Source organism: Mangifera indica, chromosome 15, assembly GCF_011075055.1.
Source record: "Mangifera indica cultivar Alphonso chromosome 15, CATAS_Mindica_2.1, whole genome shotgun sequence".
In the NCBI taxonomy this organism is placed as follows: domain Eukaryota; kingdom Viridiplantae; phylum Streptophyta; class Magnoliopsida; order Sapindales; family Anacardiaceae; genus Mangifera; species Mangifera indica.
Window position 1 is genome coordinate 208,814 of NC_058151.1, and position 23,835 is coordinate 232,648.

General features: G+C 35.2%; 2 protein-coding genes across 9 annotated transcripts; one reads left to right on the plus strand and one right to left on the minus strand.

Annotated features, from left to right (window-relative positions):
• The first annotated feature begins 79 nt into the window (after nucleotides 1-79).
• On the plus strand, nucleotides 80-4,450 carry LOC123197879 (YTH domain-containing protein ECT2). Of its 6 annotated transcripts, none has more exons than XM_044612379.1 (12): nucleotides 80-304; nucleotides 401-536; nucleotides 633-775; nucleotides 867-987; nucleotides 1,079-1,107; nucleotides 1,202-1,358; nucleotides 1,459-1,532; nucleotides 1,650-2,087; nucleotides 2,164-2,718; nucleotides 2,919-3,131; nucleotides 3,231-3,386; nucleotides 3,757-4,450. In XM_044612379.1, exons 4-12 carry the CDS (start codon nucleotides 960-962, stop codon nucleotides 3,835-3,837), a joined length of 1,731 nt encoding a protein of 576 aa, XP_044468314.1. In that variant the 5' UTR covers nucleotides 80-304; nucleotides 401-536; nucleotides 633-775; nucleotides 867-959; the 3' UTR covers nucleotides 3,838-4,450. The 6 variants fall into 6 exon arrangements, with proteins under 6 accessions (XP_044468314.1, XP_044468310.1, XP_044468311.1 ...); XM_044612375.1 differs by having other exon boundaries at nucleotides 84-304; nucleotides 3,754-4,450; XM_044612376.1 differs by having other exon boundaries at nucleotides 84-304; nucleotides 873-987; nucleotides 3,754-4,450.
• Nucleotides 4,451-4,952: 502 nt separating this feature from the next.
• Nucleotides 4,953-23,565, minus strand: LOC123197878 (nuclear-pore anchor). 3 transcript variants are annotated; one of them, XM_044612373.1, is made up of 47 exons: nucleotides 23,134-23,565; nucleotides 22,873-23,019; nucleotides 22,682-22,780; nucleotides 22,360-22,488; nucleotides 22,114-22,206; nucleotides 21,963-22,028; nucleotides 21,598-21,687; nucleotides 21,424-21,501; nucleotides 20,886-20,995; nucleotides 19,851-19,971; nucleotides 19,628-19,769; nucleotides 19,168-19,271; nucleotides 19,016-19,084; nucleotides 18,323-18,472; nucleotides 18,123-18,227; nucleotides 17,899-18,012; nucleotides 17,689-17,767; nucleotides 16,977-17,017; nucleotides 16,807-16,880; nucleotides 16,433-16,535; nucleotides 16,183-16,317; nucleotides 16,008-16,106; nucleotides 15,896-15,937; nucleotides 15,746-15,799; nucleotides 14,967-15,146; nucleotides 14,787-14,834; nucleotides 14,021-14,068; nucleotides 13,767-13,850; nucleotides 13,613-13,687; nucleotides 13,337-13,521; nucleotides 13,154-13,256; nucleotides 12,891-13,007; nucleotides 11,977-12,069; nucleotides 11,109-11,267; nucleotides 10,978-11,031; nucleotides 10,124-10,237; nucleotides 9,846-9,923; nucleotides 9,547-9,717; nucleotides 9,399-9,461; nucleotides 8,608-8,763; nucleotides 8,468-8,521; nucleotides 8,262-8,349; nucleotides 8,059-8,132; nucleotides 7,848-7,976; nucleotides 7,344-7,448; nucleotides 6,786-6,963; nucleotides 4,953-6,678 (listed from the first exon to the last, which is right to left on the minus strand). In XM_044612373.1, exons 1-47 carry the CDS (start codon nucleotides 23,437-23,439, stop codon nucleotides 5,327-5,329), a joined length of 6,258 nt encoding a protein of 2,085 aa, XP_044468308.1. In that variant the 5' UTR covers nucleotides 23,440-23,565; the 3' UTR covers nucleotides 4,953-5,326. The 3 variants fall into 3 exon arrangements, with proteins under 3 accessions (XP_044468308.1, XP_044468309.1, XP_044468307.1); XM_044612374.1 differs by having other exon boundaries at nucleotides 4,953-6,669; nucleotides 16,977-17,020; XM_044612372.1 differs by having other exon boundaries at nucleotides 16,977-17,020.
• Between the last annotated feature and the right edge of the window lie 270 nt (nucleotides 23,566-23,835).

Consider the following 23,835-nt stretch of genomic DNA (forward strand, 5'->3'; position numbering starts at 1 on the left):
AGAAAATTGCCTTAGCCCTTATCATAATAAAAAGAAATTCCACTGCAAAAAAAAAAAGAAAAAGCCGCCCAATAATCTGACAAGAACATGACGTGGAAGTATGGTGACCGTCCGTCCCTTTTGTATTATTCAATGATTCAGTTAGTTTCTCCTGTTGATGAAGACGCACTTTGATTTCAATTTGGTTTCATCCGATTTCTATAATCTTTCCTCTTTCTCTCTCGTTCATCACTGTAAGTTAATGAGAATCTAGGAATAAAACGGTGTCGTTTTTTAACTGCGACCATAAAATTCGGAGCCTCTGGTTGGTTATTATTCAATTCTAACTTACTCTGAATTCTCCTTTGTTCAATTTCGTGGATTGATTGATAATTCTTTTTTTATTTTTTGTTTTTGTCAGTTGAAGTAGTATTTGAAGCTGCAGGCAGTAGCAGCTTGGCGATAACTGTAAGTTGGTTCACGGCCTGCAATAAAACCAGAATCTTGGAAAGAACGGTGTTATTTTTTAATAGCGTCCATAGAAATCGGAGCCTCTGGTTGGTTATTATCCAATACTAACTTCTTCTGAATTCTTCTTGTTGAATTTCATGGATTGATTGGTATTCTTTTTTTTTTTTTTTTGGTCATTTCAGCAATTTGGTTGTAACAGAAGTAGTAACTGAAGCTGGAGGCAGATTGATTACTGTCAGTTGGTTCACAGCCGACCATAGAACAAAAATCTAGGAAAAAACGGTGCCGTTTTTTTAACAGCTTCCATAGAAATCGAAGCCTCTGGGTTGTCATTATCCTTGTTCAATTTCATCGATCGATATTCTATTTTTATTTATTTATTTATTTTTGTCATTTCATTAATTGGGTTTTAATAGAAGTAGGAATCGAAGCTGGAGACAGAAACCAAAGCTGTAGCAGAAGGAGGAGGATTTTACTGCGGAGAATTGTGGTGTGATATTGATTCTTCAATGGCTGCTGCTCCATCTCATTTTCCACGTAATTTTTTTTTGAAATGGGGTTTCTTGTTTGCTTTTTTCTGATCCTATGAGCTCAAATAACCATGTTGTATTTATTTATTTGTTTTCAGCTATGGAAGAAATGATGAGGAATCTTCAGGTTGATAATTATCCTCTTAATCTCTTAATAATCATGTTTATTGTGATTAATATGCAGGATTGATTTATAATTTATTGGAATGTTTGAAATTTAGGTTCCTTCAAAAGAGGGAAGCCCATCAGATACAACATCTTGTATTTCTTCAGCGGGAGATAATTCTGCTGCCAACCTGAAAGAGACGGATATGGGAGGTGAAACAGATCAGGACTCGACTTATCAGTCCACCAACTATTATGGATATTACTATCCAGGTTTGTTGTTATGAATCAAAAGCTATTGCTTTGTTATTTATGTGTGCTTTCTTATTGGTTTTTGTTAATGTTTTCACATCTTACCGTAGTGTGTTTTCAGGTTTTGATGCTTCTAGAGAATTTCATGATAAAGGATACTACATGCCTGCAGATGGATTGGAATTTCAATACCCTGTGAGTATTTCTTTGTTGAGAGTTTCCTTGGTTGATCTGGCTTGCTTTTAGTGTTTTGCAATGCCCATTTTATGATTAACAATGAATTGATCATCTGTTCATGTATGATTAATCTAGGTTTTACAAGCAGATGGATCTCTTGTATGTGTTATGCCAGCATTTCAGGATGGCTACAGTTCATTTAACCCTTATTTACCTGTAACTGCATTTGGTTTTGATGGGCCATATCCTTCTGGCTGTGTGTTTCAGCCATCCATTACTTCCCCAGGATATTATCCAAATGTGCTTCCTTATGGCAAGTTTATTCCCTCACCCTTCGTCTGGGATCCATCCCTATTGGTTGGGGATGCAGTATATGGAAATAGTTACAGTGGGCATCCTGAAATTCCAGGTTCTAAACCTAGTATAACTTCAGCTAGTCATACCTGTGCTCCTTATACAAAAAAATTATCGCAGTCAGACTTTAGCAAACCTTCAGAAATGAAGAGCTCTCTACCGTCATTGGATGTCTCATCAGGTTATGGTGTGCACGACGAATTGAAATCTTCAAGCAAGGTATTATAGGCCTTTTTACTTAGTGTTATAGCTTCTGGGCACATTATCTTTTGATAACTTCTGCTACTGTTTGCAGGCATTACAACATGGGTCAACTGTCCAGTCAGATGCACCCAGAAAAGGATATTTCCCATTTGTAAAATATCCCTTGTATAATCAAGGGAATGGTGGAGTTTTCTATTCAAACAGCCTTGTTAATGGAAAAACAAATGCACAGGTTTGGGGTGGAACTGAAAAGATGAAAACAAGAAGCAAGGTCAATGGTGTTGATGATTTTGGTTTACTTAGTGAGCAGAATCACGGTCCTAGGACAACAAATGCTAAAGGTGCTTTGGTATCGGGAGGCAATGCTTCTGGAACTTTGTCTACTGATGGAAATAGAAATAATAACAGCATAAATTCTCTTGTGAGGAGGGATCAATATAACCTTCCTGACTTTCCTACCAAATATGATCAGGCGTATTTCTTTGTAATAAAATCTTATAGTGAAGATGATATTCACAAGAGCATCAAATACAATGTATGGGCTAGTACTCCTAATGGAAATAAGAGACTAGATACTGCATATGAAGATGCACAAAGTAGGATTGTTGAGAAAGGTGGCAAGTGTCCTGTATTCCTTTTCTTTTCGGTATGTTTGGATTTAATAGGTGATTTTCTTTAGGAATTGGGTAGTTGGGTCTTAGGTGGTTTAATACTAACCAAGCAGAACGACAGAGGCTTTTCTGTCAGACTTGGTGGCTTTGTACATTCAAATTGTTGTTTTTATGTTGATCTTTCTCCAAAGGGGAGTTATTAATGCTTCTTCTTCTGCTCTTGTTTGTGGTTCAGGTAAATGCAAGCGGTCAGTTCTGTGGAGTTGCTGAGATGGTTGGCCGAGTGGATTTCAATAAGAATATGGATTTTTGGCAACAGGATAAGTGGAATGGGTTTTTCCCGGTCCAGTGGCACATTATAAAAGATGTTCCAAATCCGCAATTAAGACATATAATACTTGAAAATAATGATAATAAGCCCGTAACCAATAGCAGAGACACACAGGAGGTGCGGTGTACTATCTTTTAAGTACTTCTATTCTTAGGTTTCTTCTGTGACTTTCAATCTCCCTATTATCTGCACTAATTGCTTTTCTTCCATTTCCAGGTTAAATTTTGTCAGGGTATTGAAATGTTGAACATTTTTAAAAACTATGCATCAAAGACATCCATATTGGACGATTTTGATTTTTATGAAAGCTGTCAAAAGGTGATGCAAGAAAAGAAAATAAGACCTTCTGTGCCCCATTTTGATCATATACAGGTTTGTCTCTTGTCCTAAAATTCAACTTTCTTCTCTAAGAAAGATAAGAAATTTGTTCTTTTTCTTTCCATCGGACAAACTTTTTATTTGTTCTTTGGAATGCATTTGAAAGTGGGACCATTTTTGCATAATTGGAGGTGGAGACTTGGGAATCTTATGTCCATGAGCATAGTGGGCGGATTGTTAATCTTAAGATTCTAAAATCTATTCTTTTCCATTACTGTATGATTTAGAATGAGGAAAGGTTCTTTTGCAGGGTTGTGAAATTAAAAATTTGCAAATTGGGAATGACTTTATTCAGTGTTGAAGCCTTTTAATGCCAATTAATTTTCTTTTATATCCTTATATGATATTGTTATTGTTGCAGAAGGAAGGAGATGAGCTAACCACCACTTTCAAGTCAACAAATTTATCTACTAGAGAAAATGTTGAAGATTCTTGCAAGGAATAAACCCCCATTGTAGGCCTGGTGGATGATTTGCAAAAGCCAGAAGCTGCAAATTTTAGCTCTATCGCTGCTGCTGCTGCTATGACATTACTGCCTGGATACAAATTAGAAATTTGAAGGAGGAATAGTTTCTAAAGAACATATGAATTTGATTGGATAGAAGGTGAAACGAACGATGAAGATCTCAGTAGGTGAGAGAGTGGTTCCTTTAAGAAAGAAAAAGTAAAAAAAAAAAAAAAAAAGGTTGAGAAATATCAACAAAACTCCCCTACTTTTTATTTAACAAAAAAAAAAAAGTAGAGAGAATTGAAGGACAATAGTGAGGATTATTCACTTGAAAAAAAAACAAGGGGGAAGGTTTGTTATTATATTTCAAACTTAAGAGGGTTGAAATTGTAATTTTTTTTTTCATATGTTAAGTAAGTCGCTTAAATAACCCAAAAAAGAAAATGAAGATGATGATGGTGGTTTGGGAGAGGCGACAGTCTTTATGTGTAGCATATAAGAAGTTAGGATGTAAGGTGATTGAAATGGTGTCTAAATGTGGTGTTAGTGTTACAAAGTGTTAAGGGTTTTTTTTCAAAAAAAAAAAAAAATCTATTTCCTTGTTTTATCATCTTATAGTAAAGTGTATGCATTTATGGTGTTTTCTATTTCTTTTGAAGGTAGGTTGGGTATTTTCTGATGTGATATGCCTAATTGTGAGCTGGGGCTGGGGCTGTGGTTGTGGTTGTGGTTGTGGTTGTGGTTGGTTTAGTCTTGTCCTCTCTTTTGCCTAATAGGGACATATGATTTAAGTTTGTGAAAAGAGAAAGGAAGAAAAAATTATGTGAATCGATGGTAGTTAAGTCCAATGTGGAACCCAAATAAAAAGAGAGAAAAGCATGCGAGGACAGCCTAGATCATTTTAATGGAAATTTCGTCATATATTTAGTAATGGATATGATTAATTGTTGATTTTATCTCTATGCATTGAATTAAAGAATATGATTAATTGCTATTTTCCCATTTATTTGATTGTTTTAGACTTAGTAAATTCACAATACATAAATAAAACATCATGAACACAATTTTAAGTTCACAATTGAATACACATGATATATATATATATATATATATTATCATGAAATTCAATGATTCAATTATATCATTCATCATCTGTACATCCGCATAACATTGTTCTTAAAATGGTTCAATCTAATTATAAAAAAATAACAGGTTAATCTAGAATGCATAATTTATAAATTAGAACTTGCTTCCCCCTATTACGCAAGCATGCCACCATCACCTCATCAAAAACAGAATCAAGCAAGCCTAAATAATTCATACAAAATATTCTGAATTTCTATCTAGGTATCAAGGAAGGGACCAAGTCAAAATCGTCAAATATGGACTTTTTCCCAATATTCATACCTTCTCTTTCCTTTTAGGAGATATAAAACAAGCTATGATATTACTTGCATTTCACTTCATTGTCTTAAAATAAAGCATCTCATTGCTGACCAGGAGTTTGTCCACGTCCACCACGCCCGCCTCGAACACCTCTACCTCGTGCAACTGTTCTCCCACGGCCTCTACTTACTGACGGTGGCACAACTCCAGCTTGTCTTTGAATAGCCCTCTCCCTTGCTCGCTCTCGTAGGTTTACTATATTAGGAGCATTATTTACAGGTGAAGCCTGTTTTACTTCCGCCGTTGTTGTTGTACTGGTACTAAGTTGCTTTGAAGAGGCCTCAGGTTCTGCGCCCCAACTTGTTGAAGCCGTTTCACTGATAACTGATGCGGCTTCAGGCACCTGATCCGTCTCTATTGCAACATGGTCATTACCATCATTGGACTTGTCAGAACCTTCAACATTCTCTTCACTCACATCACCTTCTTCATTTTTCTCGTCATTTGCTACCTCCGGTGAAGTGACATCACCAGTTTCCGCTGCTGCAACAATCGTACCTTCATCCTCAACCCTTGTGGGTGACACCACAGGAGTTCCAATAACCTCAGGCTGAACTTCCTCAGTTTCAGGGCTCCCTACAACATTTGAAATATCAGCTACTCCCTCAGGATCTGCTACATCTGGTAATAGCTCTCCCTCTTCTCTCTCACTCTCGGATTCTATTGTCAACTGTTGGTTCTCTTGCTCTGTCTGATCCTTTGGAACTTCATCAGCTGCCATCTCTGCACCAATTGCCTTCTCTAAATTCTCTTCTGAAGCATTATTCTTATCATCCTGAATTTCAGCTTCACTTGTTCCCTCTACCTGTTGTGATTCTTTTAGCTCCTCAGTCTTCTCTCCTGTAGCGTCAACCTCTTCCTTCTCAGCATCAACACCTTCTTCTTGAGGTATATCACCTACAGCATCAATAGATTCTTCAATTACTGGTTGAGCATCAACATTTTCCACTGGAATTGCAGATTGTCCAACAGCATCCTCAAGTGCAGAATCTGTTCCCTTGGACCTTTTCAGCACAGGTGCAATAATATCAGTGCTGGGTTCCCCTTGCAAGGATGACTCCTCACGTAACTCGGGAGTGGATGAAGCCATGCGTTTACGAACCAATGGTTGACTCTGTTGAGTGAGACTGACTTGAGTTTCCACATCCTGAGATGATGCAACCTTCCCGATAACATTAGATCCTTCCACCTCTGACATCTCTACATCACCCTGTGCTTCTTCAGGTTTACCAAGTCGGGGGCGGACCAACTTGCGCCCTTGCTTACGAGTTTCAACATTGATTTTGGCAAGAACTAGCCTCTCTTTTCCATCCATTGCTTTTGCTGGTATATGACCTGGTGCAGTTCCCGCTGAAGAACTGGGAATCAGTGCTTGGGTAGCTACTGCTGGACGTACAAGCAAAAAAATTACTCCCCACATGAGGTGTCTAAAAGAAGATTTTGTTCATTAGCTTTAGAGGTGACGATCAATTTGGAAAGACAAATGAACAATATTCTACCTGCCGTAGCTGCTGTGGGTGCATCTGAGACTAAAGAAGTGTCCAGAGGAAGGACACCAGATCCAAGCTCACTAAAAACTGTGCGTGCCACCCTTTCAAAATTTTCAACAGCCAATAAATAGGAGGAAGCATGATCATCCAAAATCGTACCAGAGAGATGCTGAACCACCAACGTACCCTGAGAAAAATTCACACAATAGAGCAGGGAAAGTTAAGATGCAAGAGCAGTATGAAAACAAGTTCAGGTAATGCAATGTTTACAGTGGCTGAAATACACAATGTAGAAAAAGATAAAAAATGAAAAAAAAACAAAAAAAGAACTGACTTGCACAACCCACTTAACGCATAAGAAACTTAATTCCAACTTTCATGGGAAAAAAAAAACTGACAGATATATTGATAAATTTGGTTGCAGAGTTTTTTAATAAGAAACTGACAGATATATTGAATAAAAAAGATTGACACAAAGGGAAAAAAGCTGCCCACAAGTATGTGTACAAGAAAGGACAAGGCGGTACAACAGCATCAAAAGACAGAATAGTTGTAATCCATTGTTACCTCTGGAAGATTGGCTTCGGCATTTTTTATCTTCTGTAATTCATCTGCAAGGCGCTTCACAGCTTGCTTATGCTGCTCAAGTTCACTTGAAATCTTTGTTTTCAACTACAAGATTGGTAAAAGGAGACATAAGTATCTACAATATGAGAATTAATAAATTAGTTTCTATATAGAAAATTCTTCCCGATATTAAAACCAACTATTCTATGCTTTTGTTGGCGAGTTCAAAATTCTCTGACTGGTGAGGACTGGTTTCAATTTGGGGGTATATGTAACACAGCAATGGATTTCAAACCAACAAAAGAAAATAGGTTTATATTTTTGAACTAAAAGAGAATGCAATGGATGCAGCAGTACATCTACTCCATATGCTAGTGCAAAAGTGACTCTCATCTAACCATGTAAATATGGAATAATCAAGAAATAACCATCAAATTTTTTCTTCAGATAATTTGTAAGACTTGCACCAGATATATCTCCTGAAAGATGAAATCAATGGATAACCTGATCAGCATTCTTAGCAGAATCCCAAATTGCTTTTTCCCCCTTCTGACGCCTTTCTTTCTCCTTCTGATAATCATCTTTCTCCTTTTTCAACTCCTCTCTTTGTCTCTCCACAGTTTTCTCAAGAATCTGGTCAATAATATAGATATTCTAATGTAAGCAAGAGAATGGGAAAACAAGGTAAAAACAGAAATATTATTAATTTATCAACCTGTATTCTAGTATCTTTCTCCTCCTTTTCCTTCATAACCTGGTCGCCAATAGCATCAACCATTGACTTTTTACCTTTTCAAGGAAATTAATCAAACAAGTAACCAGATTAAATCCAAAGTAAGTGAGATTTAAAGATCATACAATTCAATAATGGCAAGCTATCAAGTGCTACTAAATTAAATCCAAGAACAAGATAAATACTTTGCTTCAATTCGTCTAACTGCTTGGACAGTGCCTGATTTTCTTTGGTCATTTCCTCCTTTTCCTTTGACAAAATGTCATACTTCCTCTGGAAGCAGCCAATTTAATATCAATAAAAATTTTAAAGCAAAAAAAAGAAAAAAAAAACTTCTTATATAATCACAATTATCAGATAATAATCAACTTCACAAGAATAGGTAAACCACCTTTAGCTGAGCAATAATCCTCTTTTGCTTTTCCAACTCCAGCTTTCTCACAGCCTGCACATAGAACACAATAACATATGTACATAGGACAAAGAAAACATAAACTGAATCTTGTCTGTAGTAAGTCCAAGACAGTGTACCTCTGCCTGCAGAATATCATGTAGCCTCTTCTCCTTCTCATTTAGTTCCACCCTGCTGCTTGCAAGTTGTTGCTCCAATTGCATAATAGTTTCCTGCCTTCTAGAACCAAGGGTCTTCATTTCCTCTATCTCAGTATCCTTACCTTTAAGTTTTTCCTGGGCAAAAATTGGAAGTAGATGTGAAAACACAGACCACAAGATAACAAAAATCTGAATTAGTAAAAACATGTACCAGGAATAAAAATTGTAGAAATAATAAAATGCATGTAAACATTGCTTTAAAAAGTTGTCATTCTAATACTTCCATCAAACCATTTATCTACAAAACACCTGCTCCATGAAAAAATACAAAAAGAAAAAAAGTCCAAGATCCAACTTCCTTATCACACATGCATGCACGCACTCACACATCTTTAGTATAAAACTAATTTTTTTTCTCACACATCTTGGATTTGTTCTTAAAAAACTGTTTTTTTAAACGTCTTTAGTATAAAAGATTATTGTGTATCACTAATGGTGGTGTATGGTTCATGCATAGTTGTATCAGCAATTTTTTAGGTTAGTGAAGTAAGGCTAGATACCCTAAGCATATATGAGGTTCTTCACAGACTACTATAAATTAGAGATTACAATTTAGAAACCAAAGCACATATTAAACAAACTAGTCTCACCAACGTTATACCATATTCATGCAAACAATAAAAACATTGATTTCATTATACACAGAAATGAGAAACAAACTGTTTTTTCAAGGCATTTTGTTTTTGAAATACTAAAAGGAGTTAACCTACCTCAATCTGTCGAATATCAATCTTCAGGCGATTGTAATCGTCCACATCAAAATTTCTACACCTCTGAAGTATTGTCAATTAGTGCAAGATATTAGAATGATGTGGTGGAAAGAATGCCCTATAGACAAGAAGATGACAGATGCAATACCTCACAAACCCTCTTTTCCAGGTTTTCCTTCTCCATCCTCAGCATTTCGATTTCTTTCTTAGAAGCTTCAAGCTCTTTCTTACAAGCTTCAATTTCAATTTGTCTCTCCTTCAATTGATTGTCTAGATTGTCACAATCGGCCCTAGCCTTTTGAGTTATATCTCGCAATTTCTATGATCACACACACACAAAAAAGACACCTTTTACAAGTTAGATACCATTATGCTATTTTTAAAACCAAAGGTAGTTGATTAATTCAAAAATAACACATAATCCTTGGGGTCCTTCCCCAGACATACGTGGCACTCCTCAAAATTGTGTTTGTTTTCCTCCCTGAGTTGCATGTTGCTTTCGCGAAGCAAATTCATTTCTCTAACCTGCAAATTTCATTAATTTACCTTGAGATATGCCCAAAAAAATCAACACCTTGAAATTTGAACCAAAAATGAAATTTTTGAAAAGAATATTGATGGGGTAAAAAAGAAGAGAAAAAGAAAAACAGCCAAAATAGTTTGTGAAAGAGAAAGTTGTCTTTTTTATTGGATGTCACCTATTTCAAGAAGAAATAAAACATAACCTGAAGCTGTAATGATTTGATCTCTTCTTCTGTTAACAATAAAGCTCTTGAATTTGCCCTCTCAGCAGTAAGTGAAGCTTGGGCATTATCAGCAGCCTTTAGCGCACTCTCCAGCTAAAAGGGAATGAAAGAGGATAACAACAAATCAAATCACGCATGTCATAAATAAAATACTTAAGCAAACGTCCAAATGAGACCTGATTTTTTTTTAGATTTTAATAAATCTATCTACACAATATTTAAGGTCAGATGTATGAAGTACATAATAGAATATTAAGTGCAAATACCACCAGAATGTAGAACATAGATAGAAATGCAAAGACAGTGTATGAACATCTCTAATGACAATAATGGGTATTCCAACATCACCAAATTATAATTTTAACATCAATTTCTACATATTATAATGGGTAAAGTCGCTTCTGCTCCACAATATAAATATTCTTCTCATCACATTCTAACAATTATATGGGATCTAAAACCTTCATAAAATCTACAGTACAAGCATTAAATCATAAGGATTATTCTAAAACTCAAGTTCAGTTTGAATTCAGTACAACAAGAATGCCAAGCTACAACAATACTACCAACATAATTCAGTTTTGAGAGAAAAAGTAACTAACAAAAGACATAGTGAAGATCTAAAATATATAGCCCCTAAAAATATTCTAAGAATCAACTTGTATTATTTAATGAGAGACACATAAAGCTACCATCACTACAATGAGATTTACAAGAGAGTGAACAAACTATCCACAACAACTGGGTGCTGTTTAAACTTTTTGAATTTAGCAATTATAAAATAAAAACAACATATTAATGTAAAAAAAAGATTAACATAAGGAAAAACCTACTTGTGTTTGCAACCGCAGCTTTTCTTGTTTTAACAAAGATATCTCTGTTTCTGCCTGTTGAAATTCAGTATTGATTAGAACTTCATGTAGTGACAGTGTAAAGAAAGAATTACAGAGTAAAAGATGCTTACAATTTCTTTTGATCTTCGAAGATAACTAACCACATTTTGCAAACCAGAATCACCAAGTGGATCAGTACCAGTGCTTCCTGAAGAAATTCCGGCAGAACTTCGATCCTTCTCTGCCAATTGGATGTGCAAAGCCTCAAGTCGACTGTGCAATATCTTGTTCTACAGTATTGAGACCAGATTGACAGATAATTTAACATAATGAGAAGTTAAGAAAAACAAATGTTATTGATTTAGTTAAATTTAAATTAGACTTTAAATTTATGCATTACACATAAAATTAAAATAAGGAAAAACAAATATATGACACTTGGATGCATATTAAACTGAGCCTAGGATCAGATTAAAACATGGAGCGAGCTATCAAAACAAGTTCTTTCAAAATGCACTAAACATGTCACTAAACAACGCACTAAACAAGAACCTAGAAAGGAATCAATCAGAAATAAAACCAAGGAAAAATTAACTCATTGAGATACCAACACATGCAAGCAGTAATTAAAAGAAAATAAATAAACATAGATGCAGTGCAACTTACAGGTACACCATAATGGATTGTCGTTGGCTTCACTTAAATAATAAATATTAAATATTAAACCATTTACTATAATTTGCAACATATTGATATAAAAAATTATTAACATATATCACAAATAATATCAAATCAATTGTGATATTAACTATTAAGTGAACTGGATACTGAACAACCTTCTATCCACATCAAGTCCAGTGAAAAACATCTCCATGACATGCTAATCACTTGTTTTAATAAGCATATCCATTGAAAGCTTAAAAAATTTAAAATGACTGTTAAAATTGGAAATTCTAACACCAGAGAGAAAAAGAAGGTAACTAAAAGAATGGGAGCAACCTGTTCATTAACTTCATTTAACTTCTTTTCAGCTTTGTTCTTTGATTCCTCTAACACTGATTTCTCTCCCTCCCACTTGCCCTTTAGTTCACTCTGCAAAGTACAGAGATTATATTAGGAAATCAAGAGACTAATATAGTATATTTGAAAATCAAATAACAGTGAAGTTGACTGAAAAGTAGAAATCTCACACAGCTGCAACTAAAGCAGCATCACAGACTGATATAATGCCAAGTCAATCATTTTTGGGAAAGAAACTTCATATATGTTTAAGAAATCCACTAACAATAAGGTCGGCCAAACAGAAATAAGCACCAACATGTGTTGGTAAACCATAACAAAATAGGGTGCTTCCAGTCCATAAGGTAGTCAACTTAAAACTCCCGAAAGTACAAAGCAAAGAGGATTTGCCAAGCTTATTATTTCCAAAACATCAATAAATTCTTATATAAAGCAAATGAACAATTCAAAAATTGAAAAAGTAATCAGTCATTATCAACAACACAGCATATATATTAATACCAATTATCAGGTTAATCCATTTTTTCATCAATGAGAATAATAGTACTGTTACTCAATAATTTATATTTCTTTTATTTCATCTTTTGATAACAGCTAGTCAATTTGTCATTCTTATAACAGTAAAAAAAGCTTCTAAATCCCATCAAACAACAGGTATAGTATCACTGAGTAAACATCATCCTATCATTTTTGAGACTACAATAGGGTTATGGTCCTAAAAAACTTGCAACAACCTCACAGTTTAAACTATTCCAAAATCAAACACCTGTTAAAAACTAAAATTAAAAAAGAAACAATAAGGTCAACAATATTAACAAATTGACTTATCATGCCAAAATATGTACGAAAGGTAAAAAAGCAAAAAATGTAATAATACGGAAAAAAAAAATTACATTTTCGGCTTTGCAAGCATCTGCCAATTTATGCAACTCTGATGCTTCATCTTGCAATGAAGCCAAAGCTTGTGATGTTTTGGTCAACTCCTGAATAGTCTCAGACTGCAAAATTACCTGTGCAAACATAAAATCATCCAAATCATTAACTCATGCACAGCTACAAAATATTACATTGATGATTCTTCAAATTTTTCTGTTCTTATTAATTGCTATAGAATACTAAACATTAAAGCACCCAAAATTAAATATCCAAAAGTGACCTGTCTTTCATAATTAGCTTGTGCACAGCGCCATCGGTCATGCTCTTCCTCTAAGTTCTTTTTCAGAGCAGATATTTGAACTTCCATTGCTGTAATTTGAGAACTACAAGCAAAGGGAATAGATAAGAAACCAAAACAAAATATCAAAATCAACATAATTTAATATGCAGTTACTAGACTCACATTTTAACTGATATTTCTTCCTTCAAACCAGTGATTTCTGCTAGGGAAGAAGCAAGAGCGTCTTCCTTTACTGCAGCTGCAGAGGCCACTTGCTCAGACTTCATAATATTTTCTTTTTCAAGCTCAGAAACCCTCTCTCTAAGTGAAAGAACTTCAGCCTCTAATGATTTCTTTAACTTTTCCGCCTAATTGAGTGTAAGCAGAAGAACACAGAACTTAGTATACCAACTGAAATTGTTGAAACTCTTCTTTGAGAGCTAAAAATACCAAAGGTACCTCAGCCTTGAAGTTTTCATGTGCGAATTCCATCTGCTTCAGTGCATCTTCATTTACTTGAGCTATGCTCTTATACTGCAATTTCAATGTGAACGGTCACATAACACATATATTCCACAGAGGACAGTAAGCATCTCGTGATTTTGACATTCACCTGAAGCATGTGATCCTTGTTGGCCTGTGCTTCTTCTTTCAATTTTTCCAGCTCTTCTTTAGCCCTATGCAATTCTACAACCTCCTATAGCATGTTTAACCATAACAGTCAGAAATACAATTTTGGAAAAAAAAAAACAAACAAAAAAAACTGCCAACAACTAAGAAAGTGTACTGGCCACAAGATAGAGTGTTTATAAAGATTGTCCACAGCATTATTCACTGAGGAAAAATCATGTAAAAACGAGCACTGACCTCAGTTGTTGATAAAGTAGATCTGCTACCATCATCAACCTCGCCAACCTGTGTTGGTAGAACCAAGAATGCAAGAAAAGCATTAAAAAATATGAAAGGACACAAACCACATCAATCATTAGAGTAAAATTTAAAAAACCAAAAAATAATGATAATTTCTTTTGAAAGAATAGATAATAATAATATTAAGATTGACGCTTTATTAACCTACAATATTCCAAAATGTAAGAAAAGCATATATCTTTGTTCGGAAGTATTATTTAGACACATTTTACATCACTATATTCTGCAATCAATACAGATTTACACTCCTATTAAGTCTACCTATTACCGTACAAATGTAGAAACAAACAGTTATCTAATATCGTAATTACATTCGGTCCTAAAACATGGCAAGATATTGGATTAAAAGCAGTGTGTTTAAGCAATATAAAAATCAGGACCACTTTCAGACCCACACATTATTGAAAGGAGAAAAAACAAAGATCTAAAAACTCAAACTCATTTACCACAAACAAATCAAATGTTTATACATACAAATCAGGACCACACTCCATTGAATGTATTGTGACAATTATATTCAATTAGTTTAACATAAACCAGTCGGAAATAGAAATGAGCAAGTTCAGAAGGACAAATATTTAGTAAAAGGACCCTCTGAAAATAGAACCCGAGGTCTAATGGACGCAAGCATGTGTGTCTGTATTAATTGAAAAGAAACTACCCGTATAAAGTTAAAATAGAAAAACTCAACAGATATAAATACCTTAGCATCTGATGATTTCATCCTTTTTTCAAGATCAGAAAGTCTAGCCTGAAATAGTATAAACAAAGAAAGCCATTAAGCAAGTACTCCATCGAAAGATAAAGCAAAAGGGAAACATAAATTCTTTTCTTGGGAAGAAAAAGGTCAAAACAATGGAATAGATTGTCAATAGATTAAAACCTCGGCTACAGCAGCCCTAGTCTCAGCAGCTGTAACAGCATGCAAAGCATTAGCCAATTCCTTCCCCATTTCTTCAACTTGCTTTACAGCATTTTTCAAGTTCTGCTCACGGTCAGATGTGAGAGTTCGAACATTGTTTCGCTCTTCTTGCAGCTCCTTCTTAGCCTCAGCCCATTCCCTCTGAAATTATAAGCCACCAATACCAAATTAGAAAATAAATTATGCCAGTGAGACCAAACAAGCATTGCTTTTTTAGGAAGTTGAATTTAAAAGAGTGGCAATGGATACAAAAATCAACTTTCCCATGCAAAAGTTTCACCACTCAATAAGATGATGAATGACAGTTGTAACACTGGAAAAGATTTGCACTGATATCAGAAGTCAAATCTCAATAAAAAAACACTGTTGTAGTTGCCGATCAAGTTCTGAGATACAATTTGAAAATACATCAAATTCCAATATCACCAAATTGGGCACACACAACAACTAATGGCTATATCAAACTCTAATGATTATGAAGAGAGAATAAACTTTAAGGTTGAAAAAAGTAAAAACAATTTCACAATGTATAATTAACTGGAAAAACAAGGCAAAAGCAACAACCACAAATCACAAAAGACCACTACCCAAATGAAAGAGACATCATATTAGAACCATAAATCACAAAAGAAATATACCACTACTCACATGAAATAGACATCATATTAGAACCATAAAACGCACATGTTATAAAGCAACTTAGAATAATAGAAAAGATTTATTAACCCATGGAAATATACCTCAACTTTTATTATATACTCTTCTAGTTTTCTCCTCTCAGTAGATCTAGCTTCCTGTGATTCAAATGAGCATGACACAACTCAGCGATTTTGGAGTTCCATTACAGTTGCAAAAACTGCATACATAAATTTATACGCAAGCCAAACTACCTCACGAGCTTCCTCGGCACTCTGAACAGTGTCCAAACTAGCCTGCATGCACAAAATTTTAGACAATTGCAACATATACAAGAAAGAAAATTCCATCAGATGCACTTGTGACCTGCAGTCGGTACACTCTCTCTGACAAACTACGGACTTCCTCACAAGCCCTCTTTTCAGCATTTGACAACACATCTTTTTCATGCTTTAAAATAGATACCTGTCAAGGAACAAGATAACAGTGAATATCATGTAGAAGGATCAAAATTATTCAACACTCCCAGTAAAATCTCTACCTCCATATTTAACTTCCGTGAAAGCTCCTCAGCAGCATTCAAAGACTCTAAAGATTCACGCAGCTTTCGCTGATAGTCTACTATCAGCTGTGAAAACTCCACGTTTCTAGCTAAAACACCATTGATTTCAAGTTTCTGCCATGTGTCATATGCAAAACAGGGAAGAAGAATATTAAAAATAGACACTTTGTGATACAAATAAATATATACAAGGTTGATAACTTCAGTATATTGTGCACATTAAGTTCACCTGATGTTCAGCTTCTTTCAGAATACTATCAAGCTTCTCCCTCGCAAATTTTGCTTCCAAAGCCAACTTATCACGCTCTGATCTCAGTGATATGATTTCACTCCTATTAGTGCAGTAAAAATCATCCAATGATAAGATATTCATTTTAAAACAGAGAGAAAGGGAGAGATAATGACAGTAAAAGAGAGAGAGAGAGAGAGAGAGAGAAGCAGTATTGAATACTATGTAATTGTGCTGATTAGAGTGGCAATGATTTCACTAGGTCAACTTCAATAGAGTATTGAAACAACCTCACCGCATAGAATGCTCTTTCAAACAATAAAACCTGAACTTACTCATCAATGCAGAAACCATAAACAAGAGATTAACTATACCTAGACTTTTCCAAATCTTCTTCAACATATCTGACTCGTTCGGCTGCCTTCTCTTGGGCCTTTTTGGTTGCCTCCTGCATCAAGCAATTTAAGGAATATGTCACAATGTATCCTGAAACCATAAAACTAATATGCCAGTTCTAAAAGAAGAAGTCACTAATGAATCATACCTGGGAACCTTCCAGAAGAAGTAAGAGGTCCCTCCTCCCATCTACTGCAACAAAAAGACACAAGTTATACCCATACAAAGAGCAGAAAATCAAGGAAGAAGTAAACTAGTAAGCAAATAGGATAAAAAAGAAAATTAAAATAAGCAATTTTATAGCACTGTCAACCATCCTACAGTAATATTGATTAAAATTAAGAAAACATTGTAGTTTGTGGAAAATGTGTCACTTTAAAAATTCAATCAAAGGGAGTTCCAAGATTGTTCTTTTCATCATACAGTTTAACTGGAAGAAGTTTTAGATTGCTAACATAATTCTTTATTAGAGGATAGGCCAATTCAACTGGGAATGTAGACATGATGTTTACTTTCTGTATAGGATGGCCAACCCTACCTACAGTTTTAGCTCTCAAGGTCATCTACTACTCTACTTCTGTCACTCAATCTATTCTTCAATTAACACAAACATATGGCTTCTAACTGAAAAGAAGAAAAAAATAAGAAAGAAATAATATTAAAAAAAAAAAAATTCAGTGATTACCAAAATTAACCATATTAATAACAGAGAAAAGCTTGACAGAACAGATGTAAATGTATGTGTGTATGCTATTGCCAGTATTAATAACTTCTCTTAATTAATCTAAATTAAAAAAAAAAAGGGGCAAAACTGAAAGCAAAAAAGTTCTTCATCATGCAAGCAAAAGAAAGAAAAATACCAGGAGCTGCATCTACAGACTGTGCATGGGAAGAATGCAATTTATGTTCCTCATCATATAGCCTCTTATACATAGCAACCTAAGCAGAAATAAATGAGTTGTAGCATAAACAACAAAAGTTTAAAATGTGATAACATCATGCCGGTATATAGAAGATAATGAATAATCTTGGTCAGTATAAAAAAAAATTAAAAGCATCAAAAGACTTACAGAGGTGTGAAGTGATTCAATCATACGCCCTTGCTCCTCAGCTCTTTGCAACACTGCAGCAACTTTAGAGGCAGCTTCATCAGTGTGCTTTTTAAGCTCCAACTCAAACTTTTCCTGCAATTTCACAGTTGCCCAAGTACACTTGCCAAAATTAGATGTAACAATTAATACAAAATTTAATTAGTGATAAGAGCTATGCAGCAGGTATCCCATTTCCGTGTTACCTTGAATTCCATCTCCCTGCTATCGAACTGATCTGTCAGACTTCGCACAAGGCTCCTCAACTGGACATTTTGCTCAACTAATCCATTTATGTCCTTAAATGTCAACTGTTAATATTAATTCAACCAAAACACATGTATTTGTCACTAACTTTTGAATTAAAAAAATCGTGGATCAAACAGTTAAAGCAAATGAAACATACAAGCCGATCTGAAATAACTTTTTCAGCATCAGACTCTCCATTCAAAGTCACTTCTACAGCAGCAACGGCTGTACTTTCTTCAGCATAATCATGCCTAGAGGATCCACAGCGAAGTTGTATATCTCGGCATTCCTTGAGAAGAACTGTCACCTAAACAGAGAGGTCTAAGGATGAAAACCCTCAAGAAAAATAAACACTAGATAGCACATATACTAATAATAAATTCTCATGGTATAACATGACTGTTAACAGTAACAACTCAACAAGAGATTAAAAGCAATCATAAAAACAATAATAGTGGTCAAAAAAAGAAAAAAAAGATTTATCAAACATGAATGATAAACAATCTACAAGGAATCTTGTCAAAGGGAGTGAAAATTACAAGAGAAAATTTCAGCTTTGTACCCTACAATCTGTGCAAAGGGAATGAAAGTTACAAAGAGATTATTGCTTTTGAAATACATTTGACACACACTCCATTCATTCTAATTGAAAGCTTTGTTTTATAAACTTGTTGCTTTTAGTATGGTCTGTGTCCCTTTTGATGTACTAGAGTGCTAATGTACTGATTATTACCCACCTTTTCCGTAGTTTCTTATCCAAAGAAAACCATAATCTAGAAGCAACTTAGGCAGAAAAATAAAATTTGTGCATAACTATTAAACTATCAACCTAAAGGTGCTCTTTACATACTTGCTTCTGAAGGTCATTAATCTCCTTCTGTGCCAGATTGTAGTCACGTTCACGTCTCCTCAAATCAGCCTAGATGATAAGGATATGAGCACTTATCCATAGCAATACACGAAGAAGAAAAAAGAAAAAGTTTATGACTAAGTATTCAAAACCTTTAGTTCCTGAATGGTTTTCTCCAAGCTAGACTGTTCAGAGACAGAATTCTGTAACTTTTGATTGATCACAGTGTACGCCTCAGCCATCCTTTCATATTCCGCTGGAAAAAAAAAATCAGAAAAAAAAATAAAAAAAACTCGTCGAAGAAAAAAGAACTCCAAGACTTGAGGCCATACAACAATGATATTAGGACCAGATTTCAGATTAAAAAGGAAACCTGAAAGAAGACTACAAATTAAACAGTTAACAAACATACCATTTAGTTCTTGTGAACACTCGTCATTCATCATTGGACTAGAAACCAGTTATAATTTGACCAGATTAAAAACCATTACCATAAACTCTAATTACTTGAAAATCTACCAGAAACCAAAATTAATTTTGCACGTGCAAGCAAATGCAGCATCAAACATTGCAACAAAAGAGCATTCAAGTTAATATCAATCAAATTCTTACCTCTTTCATCCAAGATAACCCCAGCTTTCTGTTCTAATTCATATAGGACCCTTTGCAGTACTGCTTCAGATTCCCTTCTTCCCAATTGTTCATGTCTCAAGGCATCAACAGCCTCTTGATATTTTGCATACATTTTCGCCAGCTAAACATAGTAAACACAAAATTCAAAATGAGTCAGCAAAGATATGAACAACGTTAAACAAGCAACACTATTATAACTCACACTCCAGCCATCACGCAGAAGTGAAGCAGCTAATGCTGTTCCTGAGACACCAACAGGAATCTTAGGCACAAGTGAGTGACTATCCTCAGAAAATTCATTGGCATCTGATGACTCCTTCCAGCTGCAGTTTATAAATAAATAATTCAAATAATATAAACTTATGTTATAATAGATTCCAAAAAAAACTAATTTGGTCAAAATGGCTGCAATATATTATTATAGGTAAACTAGATAGACTGCAATCAAAGACTCACCAGCGTAAGAAACATGACAGAATGCAATGCTTTTCCAACAAACAAAATCAGAAATGTAACAAGTTGCATATGAAAAACAAATTGAGCACCAATAAGCTATAAAGATAACGGAATATGTGACTTGCCAACATAACGAGAAAAAAGGCATGGGATGCAATGTGCCTCCAACATACAGAATCAGTTATGTAACAACTTGCATATGAAAACAAATCAAGCACTTCTAAACCAAGCATACAAACTGGTTAAGAATATAGTGTTAAGGAAAATGCATTCCCCAACAGCCCTACACCCCTTTCTTTCACATAGGATTCCTTTCCTGATCATTAAAGTGAAACATACTAAAAGGTTTTAAGTAATTCAACATGATTTCAACAAAAAAAGCAGGTAATGCCCACATATTGTGCCACCCACGCACAACACCATTGAAGAATCTCTATACAACCTCCAACATAATACCATCTTGATCCACCAAAGATTTGTTTGATAACAGATTTCGACCAGGGGCATCTGTTTCTTTTTCCCACCATTACAATCCTCTCCTTTTGGAGAACATTCACATATTTAAACAGAACTGATCCAGGCTTCAGACATATGCAACTCAGCATGTCCAATATTGAAAAGGTAGACATACATGCACCATAAATACCCTTAATAATATTGACCCTTAAACAATCTTCAAACAAAGGTGGGGGAAATATGGTTCCAAGCAAACAATACATAAATAACCTATCAGATGGACATCATAGTATTTAATATAATTTTTATTCAATCATAAACATACGCTTCAGATCTGAAACTGCTGAGCGGAAGAAGAGACAACTCATTTGCTTTTCTACTACTTTCAATTTCAGCTTCACACTTTTCAAGTTTCTCTTTCAACTCTGCAGCCTCCTATAACCACCAAAAACAATATAACCACAAATGTAAAACTCATTAATTCAAGTCATTCATTTAACAAAATTCCAGATCAAAGCGAGACATAACACAAGCAAGAAAATTTCTTATTTAAAATCTGAATGTTACTAAAATAGAAAGGATTGCATTATACATACATATATATTGCTGAACAGGAAGTCTGTCTGGGCCAGCAAAGGTTTAGGGTTTAATTATAAATTATCTCATCTGTATGTTGTGTGTTTATAACTACATAGCAATACTAGAAAGCGAAATCTAAAAGAACGTAGCAATAAGAAACATCAATTTGCTCACATATTTGTCAAGAAGACACACCAAGGTGGCAGAAGTGGCAGCCACAACGACACATTTTAACACGAGAATTTTGTTTAATCTGGGAAAAAAAAAAGAGGAATGAACTGTACCTTTTCAGAATGCTTCCTTGCAGAAACTTCCTTTTCAAGTTTCTCTTTATAATCATTTTCAACTTGAGTCAAGTGCGTCTGCTTAGACACAGCAACAAAAATCAACAAAAGAGGAAGAAATATGAATAAAAAAAAGCTCTTTCATTGAAATTGACCAAATTTATAAAATCTCACTTCTAGAGCCTTTATCACACCCTCAAGCTCGCCTGCCTTTCGAGACCATTCTTCCGAACTTTCCTTATATAATTCAACAAGTTTGTTTACCTACAAAATTGGCATAGTTATTATGACAATCTTAATGAAATAAAAAAAATAAACTTGAATGCCTAAGCATACATCCAATCTAGTGTAACATTAGTTTGGACAACCTCATCTCAGGGCCCACTGTTAAGACACAGCAAAAAGCAAAACTAAGTCTGACTGAACCCATTGACAGTAACTATGGAAAAAAAAAATTTAAATCCTTTTTTGAGTAACTTTCCCTACAATGAAAACTAATACAATGCAATATATATAGCTAACAATTTTCAATAACTCACAGTTGAAATTTCTGCTAACAATCGCTCTTGATTTAGTGCAGCAGCATTTTTTGAGGAGCAAAATTCCTTCCATGAGACAAAAATAATATGTTCAGGCAACCGATAAAGAAATTGAATGGAAGCATATTTAGCCAAACAGAACATATGATACCTCCTGTAATGACGTTAAGTTTATCTCTAGTTCCCGCACTCTTTCTTTGTACCAATTTAAGGAGCTAGAGCATTCACTGGATTGTCTATTGACCTGAGATACAGAGTCTTTTTAACGTAAAAGGCGTTGCTAAGGAATAAATTGAACAAAAAAGGGTTTATTTCTTATGCAAAACAAAAATTAGCCCATTGAACTAAATAAAAAGCAAAAAGCAGAAATATAAAGAAAAATCTTAATTACACGTACATCTGAAAGCTTAGCTGACATATCTGCCTCAAAATCAGCATGCGTTCTCCGCAGCTCAACAAGACTATTGACCTTGGACGTCAACTCCTCATTAAGCCACAGATTATGCGTTTCTATAAGTTCTTTTTCCTGCGTTGAAGAAAATTTAAGTTTGAAACACAGGGTGGCGCCAGAAGGACCAAGTAATCAAATATTAATAATCGATAAGATTCAATTGAAAGATGCAAGTCAAGGCTCAGAGAGATTCTAAATCAATCAGCATCAACCACACAAGTAAAGACAAGAGTAGACAAATGTATAGCAAAGAAAAAAAACAAATCACCTGCGAAAGTCGAGTGCAGGTAGCCTGAGAACGAACTAACTCTGCCTCAATCTGAGCCAAACGTGCTTCTTTTTTCGCAGCATTGTCGGTCAAGTTTATCTTCATAGTAGAAATAAAACACCATCAAACCTTTAACAGACACCTAAAGTAAGTTCAACGTATATGGCAAAATGAGACATAGTTCAACTCACAATCTTGTCTAAGTAAGTCTTAACAGTAGCATTCTTCTCACTGATCACCAAATCCTTCTGCTCCACCATCTCCATCAACTGCCTCCGTGACTTATGTAGCTCCGACACTTCAGTCGATAACCTCTCTATGTCACCATCCTTCCCAATCTAAGAACAACAAAAGAAAACAAAAAATGAAATTCAAAAACACACGAAAAAAATAACGAACCAAAACCCTAGACTTTCACGTAAAAAATCAAAAAATTATATTAAAACAATGACCGATTGTAAATGGAGCTGGTGCTTCTCCGCATGAAATTGAGCAAGTTCCTTCACGCGCTCATCGAGAGAAATTTTAAGCTGTGCGTGTTCCGACTCGAGCTTCGAGTAATCTTCCGTCAACGAAATAAACTTCTGCTCAAGCAAGGAACAAGTCTGCTCGGCCGTGATAGAAGCAGCGTCGGCGCGAGCCTTGACGGTGTCTAGTTCGCTTTGGAGGTCTCGTATGTAGGCGTCAGCCTTGGCAGCCAACGCAACGGCGTCGTTGGAGAGGCGCGACATCTCCTCATCGGAGACGAATAAAGGCATTTTTAGCAGAAACAGTTAAAATGAGAAAAGGTGAAAATGATAGGAAGATTCGTAGTCGTGCCCTGAAAAGAGAGGGACGAGCGAAGAGGGAAATTGATTTATGCGCCTTAGAAGAAGACTGAGCCTGCGAGTCGCTGACGTTTGGGTTTGAGAGAGGAGAAGCAAGCCGACCTATTGTTTGATTTGGGCCGAGCTGCCTTAGTTTTCAACATACTGGGCCGGGTTTTACTGATTCTAACTACGACAGTAGGCTCCGATGCCAATTTGCATCGGGCCAACATGGCTTCCTTTGCACTAATAAAGGGCTGGGCTCGAAATCCAATCTCCAACAGTACTGGGGGAAATATTGGTTTTAAACAAAATTGGATACCAGTCAAACCCCAAACTTGAATTTGA

What these genes read in the sequence shown, in the direction of transcription:
- LOC123197879 (XM_044612375.1), top strand. Translation starts at nt 960, where the DNA reads ATGGCTGCTGCTCCATCTCATTTTCCAC. An exon ending in AATTGAAATCTTCAAGCAAG is followed by an intron (nt 2,088 to 2,163) that starts GTATTATAGGCC and finishes TACTGTTTGCAG; the next exon opens with GCATTACAACATGGGTCAAC. An exon ending in ATAGCAGAGACACACAGGAG is followed by an intron (nt 3,132 to 3,230) that starts GTGCGGTGTACT and finishes TTCCATTTCCAG; the next exon opens with GTTAAATTTTGTCAGGGTAT.
- LOC123197878 (XM_044612372.1), bottom strand. Translation starts at nt 23,439, where the DNA reads ATGCCTTTATTCGTCTCCGATGAGGAGATGTCGCGCCTCTCCAACGAC. An exon ending in TGTTAGCAGAAATTTCAACT is followed by an intron (nt 21,688 to 21,962) that starts GTGAGTTATTGA and finishes CCAATTTTGTAG; the next exon opens with GTAAACAAACTTGTTGAATT. An exon ending in GTCTGTAGATGCAGCTCCTG is followed by an intron (nt 17,021 to 17,688) that starts GTATTTTTCTTT and finishes TTTTTGTTGCAG; the next exon opens with TAGATGGGAGGAGGGACCTC.